Source organism: Epinephelus lanceolatus, chromosome 20 (genome assembly GCF_041903045.1).
Source record: "Epinephelus lanceolatus isolate andai-2023 chromosome 20, ASM4190304v1, whole genome shotgun sequence".
Classification (NCBI taxonomy): domain Eukaryota; kingdom Metazoa; phylum Chordata; class Actinopteri; order Perciformes; family Serranidae; genus Epinephelus; species Epinephelus lanceolatus.
In genome coordinates, this window is record NC_135753.1 from 13,666,818 (window position 1) to 13,685,085 (window position 18,268).

The 18,268-nt window shown below is 42.8% G+C and overlaps 1 protein-coding gene across 1 annotated transcript in view; it reads left to right on the forward strand.

The window, feature by feature from the left end:
- LOC117264644 (uncharacterized) overlaps nucleotides 1-17,333 on the forward strand; it is a 66,363-nt gene extending 49,030 nt beyond the window's left edge. The window contains exons 3-5 of the mRNA XM_033638774.2: nucleotides 12,729-12,941; nucleotides 13,045-13,251; nucleotides 15,199-17,333. Of these exons, the coding sequence (XP_033494665.1) occupies nucleotides 12,729-12,941; nucleotides 13,045-13,251; nucleotides 15,199-15,578 (800 nt within the window). The 3' untranslated portion in view covers nucleotides 15,579-17,333. The remainder of the gene's footprint in view (nucleotides 1-12,728; nucleotides 12,942-13,044; nucleotides 13,252-15,198) is intronic.
- The last annotated feature ends 935 nt before the right edge of the window (nucleotides 17,334-18,268 follow it).

Below are 18,268 nucleotides of genomic sequence, written 5' to 3' on the forward strand. Positions count from 1 at the left end.
CGTGGGGGCAGCAGCCTCAGCAAAGAAGCCCAGACAGTCCTCTCCCCAGCCACTTCCGTCAGCTCTTCTGCGGGAACCCCGAGGCATTCCCAGGCCAGCCGGGTGATGTAGTCCCTCCAGCGTGTCCTGGGGCGGCCCCGAGATCTCCTCCCGGTTGGACACGCCCGAAACACCTCCCAGGGGAGGCGTCCGGAAGGCATCTTACCAGATGCCCGAACCACCTCAACTGGCTCCTCTCGATGTGGAGGAGCAGCGGCTCTACTCTGAGTCCCTCCCGGATGTCTGAGCTCCTCACCCTATCCCTAAGGCTGAGCCCAGCCACCCTGTGGAGGAAAACTCATTTCGGCCGCTTGTACTTGCGATCTCATTCTTTCGGTCACTACCCAGAGCTTGTGACCATAGGTGAGGGTTGGAACGTAGATCGACCGGTAAATCGAGAGCTTCGCTTTTTGGCTAAGCTCCCTCTTCACCACAATGGACCGGTTAAGCGCCTGCATCACTGCTGACGCCACCCCAATCCGCCTGTCAATCTCCCGCTCCATCCTACCCTCACTCGTTAACAAGATCCCGAGATACTTAAACTCCTCCACCTGAGGAAGGACCCCCCCCCGACCTGGAGTGGGCAATCCACCCTTTTCCGGCTGAGGACCATGGCCTCAGACTTGGAGGTGCTGATTCTCATCCCAGCCGCTTCACACTCGGCTGCGAACCGCAAGAGCTAGAGGTCACTGTTCGATGGAGCTAGGAGGACCACGTCATCCGCAAAAAGCAGGGACGAGATCCTCCCGTCACCGAACCTGACACCCTCCACCACTCGGCTGCACCTAGAAATTCTGTCCATAAAAGTTATGAACAGAACCGGTGACAAAGGGCAGCCCTGGCGGAGTCCAACCCTCACCGGGAACAGGTCCGACTTACTGCCGGCCACGCGAACCAGACTCGTGCTCCTTTGGTACAGGGACTGGATGGCCCTTAGCAAGGGGCCACCAACCCCATACTCCCAGAGCATCCCCCACAGGATGCCCCTGGGGACACGGTCGTAAGCCTTCTCCAAATCCACAAAACACATTTGGACTGGTTGGGCAAACTCCCATGCCCCCTCCAGCACCCTGGCGAAGGTAAAGAGCTGGTCCACGGTTCCGCGTCCGGGACGAAAACCACATTGCTCCTCCTCAATCTGAGGTTCAACTATCAACCGGACCCTCTTCTCCAGCACCCTGGAGTAGACCTTACCGGGTAGGTTGAGGAGTGTGATCCCCCTGTAAATAAATTTTGAAATTTATTATTTGAAAGGGACAGTGCAAGTTAATGAACAATACAATGACGTAAATATGCCAGATTGTAGCCATTGGCTAATTTCCATCTGTTGTCCCTAGCAGATGTTCCCTAGGTAAAACACAAATAAAAGCAGATAATCACATTCTTAAAACAAAACAACAATACATCCACTTGATACATCTAGTAAAGTGCCGACATGCCTCAAGTACAAACAATAACAAAGTGCAATCAGTCTTAATAAAGTGCATATGGCAGTACTAAGTGCAACGGTCTGGATAACAGTGCAGCAGTCAATAAGTAAACATGTTTCAGTATCAGTCAAATATACATTGAGTAATGTAATTCTAAATTACACCATTTTTATATGCATTGTACCTGTAATATTTACTTATATTGCACAATATTAGCCATAACTATGTAATATTTACATGTATTGCACAATATCATACCTACACTGCACAGTGTTGAGCACGTAATGCACACACACCCTAAAATACCTATTGCCTGTACACATCCTAGTGAGCTATAATAATACAAAAGCTATGGTGATAGTAATACAAGTTAGTAAGTTATATCTCCCCGATGATTGTTATATCTGATAAGAGCTATGTTACTAATAATTACGACTAGTGATATTAATTACTTTGCCCTAATTATTATGACTAATAGGCTATACTAATAATAATAGCTACTAATAATAATGACTACATCCCCCAACTTATTATTAAATCTAATTGGCTATGTTAATAATAATTTCAGCTAATAATTACTAATAGTGTGTACAGGTCTGGTTTGATAATAACCAGTTCTTTAGATGCTTTTTAAAGGAGCTATAAGTGGGGCACTCTCTGACTGTGAGTGGCAGGCTGTTCCATAACCTACCACCCATGACAGACAGAGCAGCCTGCCAAAAGTGGTCCGCCTATAAGGGACAGCACAGTCTCCTCTAACTACTGCTCTAGTGACCTTGGTTGAGGGTTGAGTGTTTGTACCTTTTATGAATTCTTTCAGCGGAGGGGGGGCCAGATCGTGTAGAGTTTTGTACATCAGACAGGCTCAGTTAGGGACTCTATATCGTCTGACTGAGAGTAGGAGGTCATATTCTAAATTAAGAATATGGGATGGATCAGTCACTATCCTCTGGGCTTGCCTAAAACAGTTTGCTCATAAATAGACTTATAAGGTCTGATAGTCCCTTTTTCCCATAACCTTCATGGCCGTGTGCACCAGGCGAGCAAGCTCACTTTTCAGTTTTACAGGCTGACATCCTGTATCGGACTAAGCTCTCTAGTACTGCCTGGCAAAATAAAAACATGATGCTTTTGTCCACACCATACACTCTAGGTCTGCGCAAAAAATACAATCTTTGCTGTAAACGAGATCACAGACCTTCAGCATGGACATTCCAACTAAAAGTGTCATCTAAGTGAACTCCGAGATACTTGTATGAGCTGACCTGCTCAACGGGGGAGTCATGTATGACAACAGGACTATAGTCCCCTACTGAACTCAGGTCTAAGACCATCTCTTTAGTTTTTTTAACATTCAAAATGAGATGGTGAGCATCACACCATTGCACAACGTTTTCTATTTCAGAAAAATAGGCTGAAGGGCTTGAGTCTTTGTGCAGTAGGCTGAGGATGGTGGCATCATCAGAAAATTTAAAAACAAGGTTCCCTGGGTGGCTGTACATTCATTTGTGTAAAGTGTAAAAATGACCAGGGAGCTAACACAACCCTGCGGGGCACCTGTGCTGATTGATTTGCATTCTGAGAGGGTGTTATTGACTCTTACCTGCTGACTTCGATCAGTTAAAAAGGAAAAATACCACTGCCTTATTTTTGAGATGAGCAGATGGGTTTGAAGTGTATTAAAAGCTGAGCTAAAATCAGTAAATAAAATCCGAGCGTGTGCTTTTGGGCATTCCAAGTGCTTGACAGTGAAGTGGGTGATGCTGTTGATGGCATCATCAGTACCTCTCCCTTGCCTATAAGCAAACTGGTATGGGTCAAGTGCCAAATTGACCTCTGCCTTAAGCACAGACAACATGTATTTCTCAAAACTTTTCAGAACAATTGAAGTCAGGGCCACAGGTCTAAAATCATTATCAGCTGGACACGGTTTCTTAGCTACAGGGACTATGGTGGATTTTTTCCAAAGGGCAGGAACAGTGTGTGAATCCACAGACCGCTGGAAGATAGGGCACCAAGCTGGAGTGAGCTCTTCTGCACATGCCTTTAAGAGCAGTGCAGAAATGCCATCAGGGCCAGTGGATTTTTTAGTGCACACATGTTTAAAGATGGACTGAATCTTGTGTGGGTCAATTACAATCCTACAAGTAGCATCAGTTAAAGTAGTTTCCATAACATTATTACATTCCTCAGAAAAGTCATGGTTTTAAAATATGAGAAAAAAGTCATTCAGTTCGTTTACTTTCCCCAGATCATCATCAGTACTGAGGCGCTTCTTAGTGGTATTCATATTTGTATTTGATGGGATGGAATCATACAAAAAGAAAGGAGCAAAGCTTAAGGAAGCATCCAAACCTCTCAATCCTGATGAATTTAATTCCTTACCAGAGGCTGCAAGGAAAAACACTGACTTGACCTTTACACAGGATAATGTAACCAAGTCAACAAGCATCTGAAACAGTAAACAAGTTGAAGGTTAAAGCCACAAAATCTCAAGCACCTGGAGCAACAGTTCAACACGTGGATTCTGGTCTGTTGATATCATCTTCTCACAATCAGGATAATAATTTCTACAGTTTGTTGAATAGACAAAATGAGAAAACGGCAATCAGCAACAGCAAAACTCTAATTCTCTGCCAACAAGAGAAATACCAGTGTTTGATGGAGATCCCCTGTCATATAGAGCATTCATCAGAGCATTTCAACATTGTGTAGGAGAAAAAACCCAACAATAAGGGTGATTGTCTGTACTTCCTCCAGCAGTATACAAAAGGGCAGCCACAAGATCTTGTACATAGCTGCCAACATATGGCTCCTGACAGATCATATGCAAGGGCGATGGAATTGTTGCATGAACATTTTGGGAATGAATTTAAGAGGACACATTTTTTGATGATAACTGTTCTTTATAGAGGCGTCTCAGTTTGGAATATGCTCCCTACTAGCATTAGACAGATTCATAATAGATATTCCTTCAGAGAGTCACTAAAACTACAACTGATGAATCACCTGTAAATTTTGTTATGGCAGTTCTGGAGCATTTTTGTGAATTTTATCTTATTTCATTTACTTGGTGCATTGAGTTTATGACAATTTTGTTTTTCTTACTCTGTTTTTGTCCTAATTTTGGGTTGATATTGAATTCTATTGTCTCATTGATTTTGTGTGATTTTAAATTGATGTACTTTTAATGTTGTTTTGTGAGTGGACCCCAGGAAGACTAGCGACCACTTTGTGGAAGCTAATGGGGAAATTAGACCACATAAAGAATGGTAAGCTAGAGCGTTCATGTTGACCACTTGTGTAACAGATTAGCACAGAGGCTCCACTTTCTTCGGAGGCTGCAATGCCGTATTAGCAAGCATTATAAGATATGGTATGGCAGTGGGATTCAGCTCCCTTACAGTCAAGGCTAGACTTCAAAAAATGGTGACAACTGCCATGAAGTTAATAGGGAAACATGACCAACTCCAATCTCTCCCGTCAGTTTATGAGGGCGCAGTAGTCAGACAAGCCAAAAAAAATCCTGAGTAATCCCTCACATGTTCTTTTTTACAATATGAACTGTTACCGTTGGGGAGGCACTACAGAGCCAGCAGATTAAGAGTAACCGTTTTAAACTGTCCTTTATCCCCACCTCCATCTCACTACTTAGTAAACAAATATATACTTCTGATGCCGATAGCACCTTCCACCCCTCCCCTCTCCCTACTAGGGTAGTGGAGAGGCCTACTGCTGTGGATCCACTACCCTAGGCCCTAACCCTACAGGTTTTTTATTGCACTTTTTATGATTACCTCCTGGGCTAGTGCAACCTTAAGGGGCTTTTATTCTTTTAGCCTTACCTGATATGTAAAGTTGTTATTTATTTCATCCAGTTGTCCTAATTGCACTATTATGTTATTCAAATCTGCACCTTGCATACTACATGGTTGTCTACTGTGTGTCTTGTTTGTATGTGATGGTTGTAACTGCTAGGCAGCTATGTTGCACTATGTGCCCCAAACAAATTTCCCGCTTGAGACAATGAAGTTTATCTCATCTTACCTTATCTTAAAACTGCTAGCCCAATTTCCATGACACTGGCTGAAAGGGTGTGGCACGGGCTAAGGAACAATCCTTTAAATTTTTGAGCAGATCAGAATCACGGGGTCAATACTATTTTTCACTCTAACATTGCAAGATAGGGCATTTGGCCTTGGCGTAGGCCCTTCTAGTTACAGACACTGTTACAACTTGCAAATGAAACAAATGAGACAGTGTTCCAGGTCATTGATAGATTGTCGTGTTAGCCTTATTATAGATAAGATAAAGATAAGGCCCCTGTAGTCTGGGGTTGAATGTAACCAAGTACATTCACTGAAATACTGTACTCTTTCGACATACTCATGCTTTACCTGAGTGCTTCCATGCTACCGTATGCTATATTGCTGCACGATTTGGTAAAAATGTGCGATTGCGATTATGGCGGACAATATCGCGATTTGCGATTGCGATTGCGATTACAATATAATTACAATAAAATGTAATAAATAAATGGTATCATGAATCTTTTTGCTTGATTCAGTGTTTCCCCTACATTATATTAGGGGGGCACTGACCTGACATAGTTATTGTTATGGACAGACAGTGTGTCAATGGCCATCAACAGACTGAGCACAGTCAAACACACTGCTCACACAACAGCGCAGCACGAACTGTACACACAGCGGAGCAAGCCTGTGTTGCGTTCAGGCGTTTTCACGTAAATGACAAATTCCAGCACGCCATAGCACAACACAGCAGCATGTCAAGTGGGCTGAAACCGAGCAAAATTGCTCAATTTTTCATTTGTTATGGAGTCCATGATTTCCTTGTGACACTTAGAAATGTTTGCTTAACTGTGCTTGGATGTTGTTTTATGAGGCTCTGGCGGCTTTCAGTTGTCTCATTGTCTTTAACGTTACACGGCTCGGCTTTCTCTCGCATGCACTCTTCCTACTTTTCCCTGTGCTGTGCTGTCTCAAGTGTTGATATAGATTGGTCGTGTTGCCGTGGGACGTGGCGACTTTAACTTTTTTTTTTTTTTTTGTTAGATATTTTTTGGGGCTTTTTAGCCTTTAATGGACAGGACAGACAAGCGTGAAAGGGGGAGAGAGAGAGGGAGTGACATGCAGCAAAGGGCCACAGGCTGGAGTCGAACCCCGGGCCGCTGCGGCAACAGCCTTGAACATGGGGCGCCTGCTCTACCACTAAGCCACTGGTGCCCCGCGACTTTAACTTTTAAACTTTTACACAGCACATCTTTCAGGTACGGCGACATTGGACAGAAAGACGTGCCAGTCTAGGTACATGATTCTTGGAGGGGTGAGGCACGTGCTATGTAAAAGTTTAAAAGTTAAAGTTGCCACGTCCCGTCTCAAGTATTGATATAGATTGGTCGTGTTGCCACGGGATGTGGCGACTTTAACTTTTACACTTAAACAGCACATCTTTCTGTTCAACGTCGCCGTACCTGAATCCAAAGTATCACCATGTAACAGATGTTTTTTCGCCACTAACTCAGCCTGTTCATGGTCGAGCTCATGCTCTTCTTCAGCGTCTGTGTTGGTCACTGCTGCACGTCGGCTGCACGCACCAGGATAGCTTGTGGGCGTGATGTCAACAAACTCCACACACTACAGGAGAGGCAGTCACGTTCACAGGCACACACGTTAACATTTATTTAGCCTACATTAAATCGCAAATCGCAGCCTTTTATGCGGTTATGTAATCGCACAGCCTGACATCGCGATTGCGATTAGAATAATCGTGCAGCACTAGTATGCTACTTTGTCCAATGCTCAGAAAATTAAGGGAACATTTAAATCACACATCAGAAGTTGAAAATCTTTACTGGTGTACATTGTATAATTTGTCAGGAACAAAGTGACGCAACAATGGTCAATGGAGAACTGTGCTCACAGCCCAGCACTGTGCAGCTTGATTGAACACCACAATTGGCAGGTCTGCCACTGGCGCCCCTTTCTCTTCACAGATGAGAGCAGGTTCACACTGAGCACATGTGACAGGAGTGAAAGAGTTTGGAGATGACATGGTGAACGTTATGCTGCCTGTACCATCATCCAGTGTGACCGGTTTGGTGGTGGGTCAGTGATGGTGTGGGGGGGCATATCCTTGGAGGGTCGCATAGACCTCCTTGTCATAGCCAACAGCACTCTGACTGCTGTTAGGTTACTGGGATTAAATCTTCAGAGTGATTGTCAGACCTTACACTGGTGCAGTGGGCCCTGGGTTCCTCCTGGTGTAGGACAATGCCCGGCTTCATGTGGCCAGAGTGTGTAGGCAACTCCTGGATGATGAAGGCATTGATGCCATCGACTGGCCCTCTCGTTCCCCTGACCTAAATCCAATTGAGCACCTATGGGACATTATGTATTGGTACATCCGCCGCCGCCAAGTACCGCCACAGACTGTCTGGGCACTCACTGATGCCCTGATCCAGATCTGGGATGAGATCCCCAGGACACCATCTGCTGACTCATTAGGAGCATGCCTAGACTTTGTCGAAAGTGCGTGCAGGCATGCGGGGGCCATACAGACTGAATAGTAGTAGTAGTAGTACTAGTAAATCCCCATAGACCCCCATGGTAAACCCACCGTTTACATTGTATTAAGGCCTAAAGTTACTCATAATTAAGGCTTGGCTGCTTTACGCAACAGACTGGCTGCTATTAGTGACCTCGGCTTCTCAGTCAGGTCCACCTCTTGCTCCTCCACAGCTCCAGCCTCTCACCCAAATATGGTCACTCCCGGCTCCAAAAACACCCAAGATGGCGAGGGCCAAAATGCCGAACTCGAGGCTTCAGAACAGGAGTCCATAAACCAATGCATGACGTGACATTCTGCAGAAATGAGTCCGGTTTTGGTAAGATGCCAGAAACAAGGTCTGTGATTTACACAATTTTAAGAGACTTTTATGTTTTGTTCTAAGGCATAAAATACATCAGTAAATACCCAACCCATGATTTTTGAAGCTTTTGCATATCTTATAAAAGGCGGTTGCTAACAAGTGGCTAAATTAGACCACAGATTGCCTTCACACTGAACATGACTTCACAGCCTTGTTTTGGAAGGGACCCTAAGTCATTCACCCGTGGTGGTGTTCATTTATAGTCTAATGTTAGCTTTTTACTTCTGGCAAAGGCATTCCAGCTTAAAAAATCATAAAAGTGGAGTTCATTTGTGAAGATTATCTTAAGGAACAAAATGTATGAATATCAAACTTTGGTTTGCCACAGAGCATATTTCCTGCAATAATCCAAAATCCAAATCCCACTGGCTTTTTGTTGAGGGGATCAAGCTGACTTAAATGAAGGATCTGAGTACTTCTTCCATCTCTGCCTGTAGTAGAGTATATTTAGTGTATACAGTCTTTAGTCTGTCTGAAAAGAGAGCCAGATAAGGTAAGATAAGGCCAAGATGAACTGTTCTAATTTGTGTGTTTGCTTTTGGGATTCAGTTGTCTAAGTAAAAGCTGAACATTTTTGTAAACAGAACCCTCAAAGGCCTGTAGCTCCAACCGCCACTCTCTTCTTATATACATACATATACATAGTAGTCAGTTGTAGGATAAAAAAGGACACGTCTGTGAAAATTATCTTTACTTTCATCCCACAGAACTGAAGCTTTCTCTTGTCCTAAGTCTTTGTCATGCACATACACTCTTATAACAACCCCTTTAAAAAAAACCCATTCATTAGGAATAATCTAACTGTGTAACTTAGTTTCATCTTCATCCCCACATGATGTTTGACACATCATTTGACTTCAGGAAGCATACATTATTCTACATACAAAGTTGTGTGCATGTGCCAAGGGTATTATTCTGAAACGATGGCTTATATATCATCAAAGGTTACTGTAAATGGAATTTGATTGGATCCAGTGGTCACATACATTTACATCTACATTTACTTTATACAGACACACACACACACATTATGCCACCGCACTTGCACTCACATGTCTGTTTGATCGTTTGTGTTGTTTTTAGCCTGAATCTGTTTTGTCTACATTTTGTTTACAATTGCACCTGTTGCATTACTTCATTACCTCTTAGTATTTAACAACATGTATGTTGTCAGCCCAGTCGCCAGAATAAAATGTTGCCATTGTACATTTCTGCAATCTACGAATATGTTATTTATATTTGCATTTATTTTAGCTACATGGACGCCACATGGGCGTTTCAGACAAGGTCTACTTAGCCTGTAGGCCTATTCTGTTAATTTCACAATCAACACAGCACAACACAGGTTATATAGGTGGTTGCAGTCACTTATCATTAACCCCATACTGACAGTGAATTGTGAGGATATACACTGAAAGAGGGCATTTTCATATGTCCTTGTGCCAAATAATATTAACAAGTCAAATTTTGACTACTGTCCTAGTCTTTTTTTCTTTTTTTGAGATTATTTTTCAGGCTTTTGCCTTTAATGTACAGGACAGAGTGAAACAGGGTGAGAGAGTAGGGGGTGACATGCAGCAAATGGTTGCAAGCCAGAGTTGAACTTGCTACCGCTGCGTTGCCTCTGTACATGGGGTGCCGGCACTATCCACTATGCTACCAATGCCCCAAGTCTTTCTTTGAGGTGCAGATGTGATTTTAGTGCATTTATTTGTTTTACACTTTGACGTCAGTGTAAATGCTTGTTTAATACTCTTTATTCACCTTTTTTATAACATTTAAACAGTCTTCAACTGTGCATCCTGCCGGTTCCCCACAATACATGTTACCAGGCAGAGTTCTTTGATTGACATAGTTGTGTAATATTGGATGAGACGTGGCATTTTTTAACAGGTATTACTGCCTATTCTGCAGGCCTATGCTACATATTACCACATGTTCTATCATGTTAAGGTAAATATGAAGTGATTTAAGGGACACAAACTAAGCTTAAACCAGGACAAAAGAGTCAAAGTTTCTTTTGGTCCAGTGCTAGGCTCAGGCCTAATTGTCTGTGAAATGATCTCGGAATCTTATTTTGACCAATTATGCTGTCTTTTTTTTTCTATCTCCTGTGCACCACACCAGAAATGTATTTCACTGAACTGTATTTCAGTTCAGAACTGAAGAAACCTCATTAAAGGAGAGGTAAAATGTCATCAAGAAACTCAAACAAGTCCAGTTGCCTACGATATTTCACTTAAAGGGATAGTGCACCCGAAAATGAAAATTCAGCCATTATCTACTCACCCATATGTCGATGGAGGCTCAGGTGAAGTTTTAGAGTCCTCACAACACTTGCGGAGATCCCAGGGGAGAGGGGGTAGCAACACAACTCCACCTAATGGAGGCTTACGGCGCCCCAGATTCAAATGTCCAAAAACACATAATTGAAACCACAGAATATCTCCATACTGCTCGTTTGTAGTGATCCAAGTGTCCTGAAGCCCTGACATAAAAAGTTGTTTGGAAAAAACGTCATTTGAACTTGTTTTTAGCCTCATTGTAGCCTGTAGCTCTGACTGCCTCTCTGTACACCATGTTCATGTGTGTGGGCTTGCGCGCAGGACCAGCGAAAGCATGTGAACACACATGAACACGGTGCCCATGTCTCATGGTCTGGCGCAAGCGCACACGTGAACCTGTGTACAATAAATATATGTGCCCCAAGAGTCATCCTTGTGTCTTGCCTCTTTCTAAACTTGAAAAATATCTGATTGACATCTAGTCAAGTTACCTTTATTAACATCACACCAAATCATTTCAGAAGTCTCAGGGTACTTTTCACACAGAGGCCTAGGCTGTATGTGCAGTTTTTATTTTCTCTGAATATACTGAGCAAATGTTGCTAATTAAACAAATTGCTTACTGCCTTGTCTTAGCAACCAAGTTGAATTGCAAGGCAAAGTAGTATTTGGGTGGAATAAGCCTTTAGAACTATGACAAAGTATTTGGGTGGAATAAACCTTTAAAACTATACAATAAAATAAATAAAAAGTCGTATTTTGATGGAATTAACTTTTAAAACTATAAAAATGAAATAGAAAGTCGTATTTGTATGTAACAAATCTATAAAACAATTAAAAAAATGAAATGGAAAGTCGTATTTGGATGGAATAACCCTTTAAAACTATCCATCCATCCATTTTCATAACCGCTTATCCTCTTGAGGGTCATGGGGGGTTTTGATGGAATAAACCTTAGAAACTATTAAAAGAACTGAATACAACAAACCCTCAAAACTGTAAAAACTTTGCACTTTTACAGCCATTCAATTTGGTGGGTTGCACTGTGGCAAAACACTGGGGTCCTAGAGCTGCAGTCCTGAAACTGTGGTCCTGAAAGTGCAGCCTCCTCTACTGCAGGAATGTAGTATTGGGCAAGACAGCTGCCAAGCTGCAGACCACTGTTCAAACCAACAAACAACAAAAATGGATGTGTTTTTGTGAGTCATTGGTGTTTTTCCAGCAACTTTTTCTGCCAAACGCGAGTGTACTGTATTGACCTGCCGGTGTGTTTCACCAGTATCTTGTAGGTTCCAAATGTGGGTGTTTTGTAGAGATCTGTAGCAACCCATTTGTGGTTTCCAGCACCTTTTAGGCTCCAAAAGTGGGTTTTTGTGGGAAACCATCAGTGTTGTACCAGTGGCTTTTGGGCTCCAAACGTGGGTGCTTTGTAATGACCCGTTGGCAGGAATTGTGGCATGAAAAGTAGGTGTTTTTTACCACGATATTGCTACTTTTCTTGCTGGGATTTTGCCCCCAAAACAAGGTATTTTAAGCCAAAATATAATCCTCCCCATACCATAACCAAGTGGTTTTGGCACCTAAACATAACCACACGTTAAACCTTATTGTTGTTTCAACATTATCTGCTAGATAATAATATGCAAATATAATGTATCTTCCGTTTGCTGAAACATGTAATGGCAACATTTTTTCTTGTAAATCGGGTTGGTATTGTCCCTGTTAATGACACAAATGAAAATAAATCGCTGAATCTGTCTAGCCTGCTGGGGGGAGGGGGGAAAAAAGGAATTTTGGGCGAATCCGATTCAAGCCTAAGAGAATTTTGAGAAATCACAGCCCATCCCCAACCCGGCAGATTGGTTCGGATCCAGGTGGATTCAGGTAGAGAATCAGAGCTCTAGCTTAAAGAAACAACCACACTACATCACAAGATAAGTTTTTTCTACAGTGTTGTGCCAAAGGAAATATCTGAAGAAGCTATTTTCACTCACTCCACATGGTTGTCTTTTCTTTGACCAGCTGGCTCACATGCTGAAAGCCTGCCCCCGCGGGTGCTGCTGACCATCACCAAGCTGCAGTGCATGCTGGAGAGCAAACAGGAGCGCATTGCTGCACTGGAGAGGCAGGTGGAGGACCTGATGCAAGACCGCAAGTTCCTGAGGAGCCAAATTGAAAACCTCACAAGCAGCCGCTCCATGCCAACTTTTGCATCACCCAGTCCACTTGCTGAAGGTCAGTATCTGAAGTGAAGCAGTGTTTGACTTGAAAATATTTACACTTATTGGATGCTCTTATTTACGTCATTTGGGCCATTTTTGCTGTTGTTCATGCATAGCTCCTAAACCCAGCAAAGTGCAGCACTCAGAAAACAAGTCTCGGAAGAGAGAGAGAGCTTCTTCGTGTTCCTCTGACAGCAGCGAGAGCGGCTCAGAACCGTCAGACTCATCTGAAGTTTCAGCGGCCTCGAGTGAACACAGAAGGAAGAAACACCATAAGGACAAGAAAAGATCAAAGAAAGGGAAGGACTACAGCAGGAAGAGAGGTAATACTCATGTTGTGTCATTGTAAAGGTACCTCGGTGTAGAGTAGCCTTTTATTGTGTCCAGCCCAAGGCACTGTAGTAATGATGCTGTTGAATCAGCATCTTGATTTGCCACTCCTGTCAGATGGATGGATTATCTTGGCAAAGAACTCACTAATGTTTGCCTTATATTAAACGACTTTTCAAGTGATTTCTGTGTCACAGACATATTTCCAATCAGAGTTTTACCTTAGTTGAGGTAACGATCTTGATTGTTTGGTGCCAGGTGGTAAAAAAAAGCTCAGTCTGAGCTGTCTTAAGGCCCTGACACACCAAGCCGATGGTCAGCCGTCGACCAAAGTCGGGCCGTTGGTGAGCGTCTGTCGGCCTAGTTTGTGTGGTGTGTCCTGCACCGTCAGCACTTTGGCGTCGGCGGTGGCGGCTTTTTGGCCATGTTGAATCGCCGGCAGAGCTTGTCGGTGAGAGAGATCACTCTGATTGGCTGTTCAGGTTTTATTTCCTCGGTCCTGTAGCGAGTGAATCTGCCTGTAGTGAAACCGTGGCTAACCGGTGCTTACTCCTCAGGCTCCACTTCATTCAGCTGCTCACAGACCCACTGCATCTTCCAACTTTAACCCGAATAACAAACAGGAGCTAGCTGGGAGTGGCTAGCGGAGCGTTAGCCGCAGCACGACTGGAGGGAAGCACAGCCAGTTAGCCTCCGCTAGCTTCCCAGCTATCCCCGGCTTTCCGTTAGAATCCAAACGGAGAGCCGGGGCTGGCTGGGAGCGGCTAGCGGAGCGTTAGCCGCAGCATGACCAGAGGGAAGCACAGCCAGTTAGCCTCCGCTAGTCTCTGAGCTAGCCCCGGCTCTCCGTTTGGATCCAAACGGAGAACCGGGGCTAGCTGGGATCGGCTAGCAGAGCGTTAGCCGCAGCATGACCGGAGGGAACCAACGAAGGCTGTCAGCAAGATCAGGCAACAAAATCCAAAATGTAAAGTTTTTATGCAGTTCATTTTTATAGATTACATTGATGCAGAATTAACAAGAACACTGTCGACATATGACACCTTTTACCTTGTTTCTAGAGTTCTGTGTTTTTGCAGACACGTAAGGAATTGTTTATAGCATATTTCTTAGGAGTTTGGCAAAATATTTTCCACCAGGAGCAGGATGGGAAATAGTCTCAGAAGGAATCTAGTTGTAGTCTTGTAGGTAGTTGTTGTCTAAAGGTGTAAGGGTGTCAGACTTTGTGTTTGCACAGAATTTCAGAGAAATGAGCCTTTTGTATGCATAGAAAAACTCTTAGATCTTCAGTGTATTTGTGTTGTATGTTTTGCTGTCAGTAACATCAACAGTATCCTCAAGGCAAAATTGTGAAAAAAAAACAAAGACCCTTCACACAATTTGTGTATCGTAGCAGCAGAGGGTTTGCATAATGTTGTGCTCAGAAGTTCAGCTGTCGTAACAACAAGAACAAGTACGAGAAAGTTGGTATATTGGGAATGCGCACTGACTATTTGTAAATGTAAACACAATAAACTCTTCCTAGATGATTCAAGTCAATTCCCTTTAATAATTCTAAATAACAATCCTACAGTTGTCAGGGCAAAAAATAGTTGTGGGATGTTAGATTAGGAAAACAAACCTCCCTCTTCAAATTTCTAATACATAAGTAAAAAGATTAATGGAGCTTAGTCAGTGAATTAGAGCATGTCTTTTAATTTATTTGTATGAAACTGAAATAGGCGTAATCTTGTGTAGGGAGCATAAGCTAGTTCACGTAGAATTATGAAGGAAGAAAAAGTAAAATTGCTAATAAGTAAGATGAAGTTAGACAGGAATGCATGAAAAACACTTTCTGAAAGTTGAAGTTTTTTTAAGTTTTTGTCAATTCACACATGTGACAACTTTGTCTGAATATTATTCATCACTTCTGTAATGACCTTTTCCATTCATTCCACCAGCCACCGGTGTCCAGTACGTTATCCATCGCTACAAACAAGTCCTGTCAGCCTTCATCAAGAAGAAGAGCATGAGTGAAGCGTTCCGCCATCTTGGAATCGACCGGAACACCATTGCCAACACGGCATCGATCGCTGAGCTCCACATGGCTGGCAAAGACATGGTCCCCCTGGTGGGCATGTTTCGCCAAGGAGAAGAGACTCTGGTCAGCTACGCGCACAGGTGCACCCTGGTCATCGACAGCGACGCCGACCTGTCCAGGAAAATAGACCAAATGAAAGCTAACGGCGAGCTTCTGCCCATCTCAGGGAAAAGGCCGAGGGTGTTGCATTCTCACCTGCAGCAGCTCGGGGGCACTGCAGAGAGCATTTTAATAGGTTGATGATTATTTCATTGCATGGAGGAGGAGGTGAAACATAATGCCTTCACAAAATTGTGTTTTTTCCCACCAATCTGAACTGCTGGATTTAAATGTTTTATGTAGCATTTTTGCATTTTCTTAAAAGCTGATTTATGTCTCAAGGGGAACAAAAATCCAATTATTTTCAGTACATGAACACATTAAGGATGTATATTTTGTACTTAACAGCCATGAAAACAATTTACAGCTGCTGTGACTAATGTTTTTTTTTTTTTAATTATTATTTAAGGGGAGACACGCCAGGTGAATAGGGTACATTTCTTTAATTGATATCACCATGTAACTTCCCCAGTTGATGACTTACGGTAAGACAGTTACTTAAGTTACGTTTTCTGAAACATTGGATAAAGCCAGGTTCAAAATCTTTGTTTCATTTTGTTGTCATATTTAAGTCAAAGGGAATTTTGCTTTTCTCTTTTTATCACATCAATCAGAAAATATAGTCAGCAGCCAGAAAAAAATAAATTTTTGCCATTCTTAGGAGTAAAATGTTCTACAAATCAAGCTATGAATGATATATAAACTATTTTATAGGAATAATCTAACTGTGTAACTTAGTTTCATCTTCATCCCCACATGTTTGACACATCACTTGACTTAAGGAAGCATACATTATTCTACATAAAAACTTGCGTGCATGTACCAAGGGTATTATTTTAAGCAATGGCTTATATATCATCAAAGGGTTTTGATTGGATCCACTAGTCACATACATGTACATCTACATTTACTTTATACAGACACACACAATATGTCACCACACTTGCACTCACATGTCTGTTTGATCTTTTGTGTTGTTTTTAGCCTGAATCTGTTTGTCCTTTTCTTTACATTTTCTTAACCTTAGTTTACCCAAGGAAGGGGCTGCATCTGGCCTGTAAATGAACTGCAGCAAGCGGACCTTCATACATTGCATCTGTTGCATTATGTCATTACTACTACTTCATTTCTGTTGTCAGCCCTGTTGCACCTCACAGCAAGAGGGTTCCTGGTTTGAACCCAGGGTGGGGGAGCCCTTCTGTGTGGAGTTTGCATGTTCTTGCCATGTCAGCGTGGGTTTTTCTATGTGTACTCCAGCTTCCTCCCACAGTCCAAACACATGCAGGTTAATTGGTGACTCTAAATTGCCCGTAGGTGTGAATGTGAGTGTGAATGGTTGTCTGTCTCTATGTGTCAGACCTGTGATAGTCTGCCAACCTGTCCAGGGTGTACCCTGCCTCTCGCCCAATGTCAGCTCCCCCCAGTCCAGTAATCTGAACTTAAATAAACACCTAAATTTGTATTTTGGACATTTCCTTTCCACTAGTCTAAAAAGAAGACATGTTAGGAAAGCAAAATAACCCAAAATAAAAAAATTAACCAGTGCATAAAAAAACCTGTTTTCACCTGGTGTGTCTTGTCTTAAGAGCAGAAGCGTGTGTAGTTTTAGAAACACCCACAAGATGGCAGTGCTCACATGTTAGATTATGTTTTCAAAATCACTTCTCTTGTCATTCTCTCCAAAATGGTGGCTAGTCAATTTCCATTTTCCAGCACCTGGTTTTTGTTGGAGGTGTAAGTTTCTGTTTATAGACTTTGTGAAAATATTTTATTTTGTCGACATTATCCTGTGATTCATATGCTGTAACTGAACTGAGCGATTTGAAAACTGCAAAGTGTGTTAATGTTTCTGAACTGCCAGCAAATGAAAATAAGAACAGTTTGTTCATACAGAGATTTCAGTGTTGCCTTTGTGTTTATCCCAGGCTGCTTTAAGTGTCCTGTATCAAGACACATGATACTGCTGTACGTGACCTTTAGAAGAATCTGTAACCTTTCAGAAAGGAGGTCACTTGATCCCAGGTCAAAGGATGGTACGGGACCCCCTGAAGTAAAATATCCAACCAAAACTTCTGTCATCTGTAAGCTGAAATTTGATTGACAGCAAATGCAGAAAAAAAATGTAAATTGTATTAAATTTTCTCTCAGAGGCATATATTTATTCTGTCTCTTGACCAGAGGAGAGGGCCGCACCAATTTTGTAGACAGATGGAAAAGCTTCCTAAGACATCCTTGGGCGATGGTAAGTGTCAGTGCAAAGTGTTGCCATTGCCTTCCCTGCTGTTTGCTTTTCACATGGAGTGACAAATTACTCGTGCAAAGCCATTACAGGGGCTGCACCCGGGCTGTTTATCTTTGCATGGGACTCTGTCACTGTCACTCCCATTCACACGCCGGCTATCTGCTTATCTTTCACTCTCACATCCCAATCTGTCTGTCCCCTCCCCCCACTAACCCCCGCCCTCTCTTGCTTTGAACTCATTCAGTCATTTCTCATTACCTATCACTTCTCCATCTCTTCCTCACCCTTCCTTTTCTTACTGTCTCATCTTTTCACCCAAAACAAAACCAAAAAAAAGAAGCTAGGTGGAGTTTGGAAGCATTTCACGACAGCAGAGGCGACCTGAAGTTCCTCTCAGTCTGTTCACAGCCAGAGGGGACAGGTGCATGCTGGTCTGCTCAGCAGCATGAGGTAGAAAAAGGTGGGTGTATCTCTCTGGCAGCACTCATATCTTCCCACCTCCTGAGGCATGCAAACGTCAGTTCTGCTTTCCTTGTCACCAGCACGAGACATGAAAGGCAGGTTTTCTGCAAATCCTGAAATGGAAAAA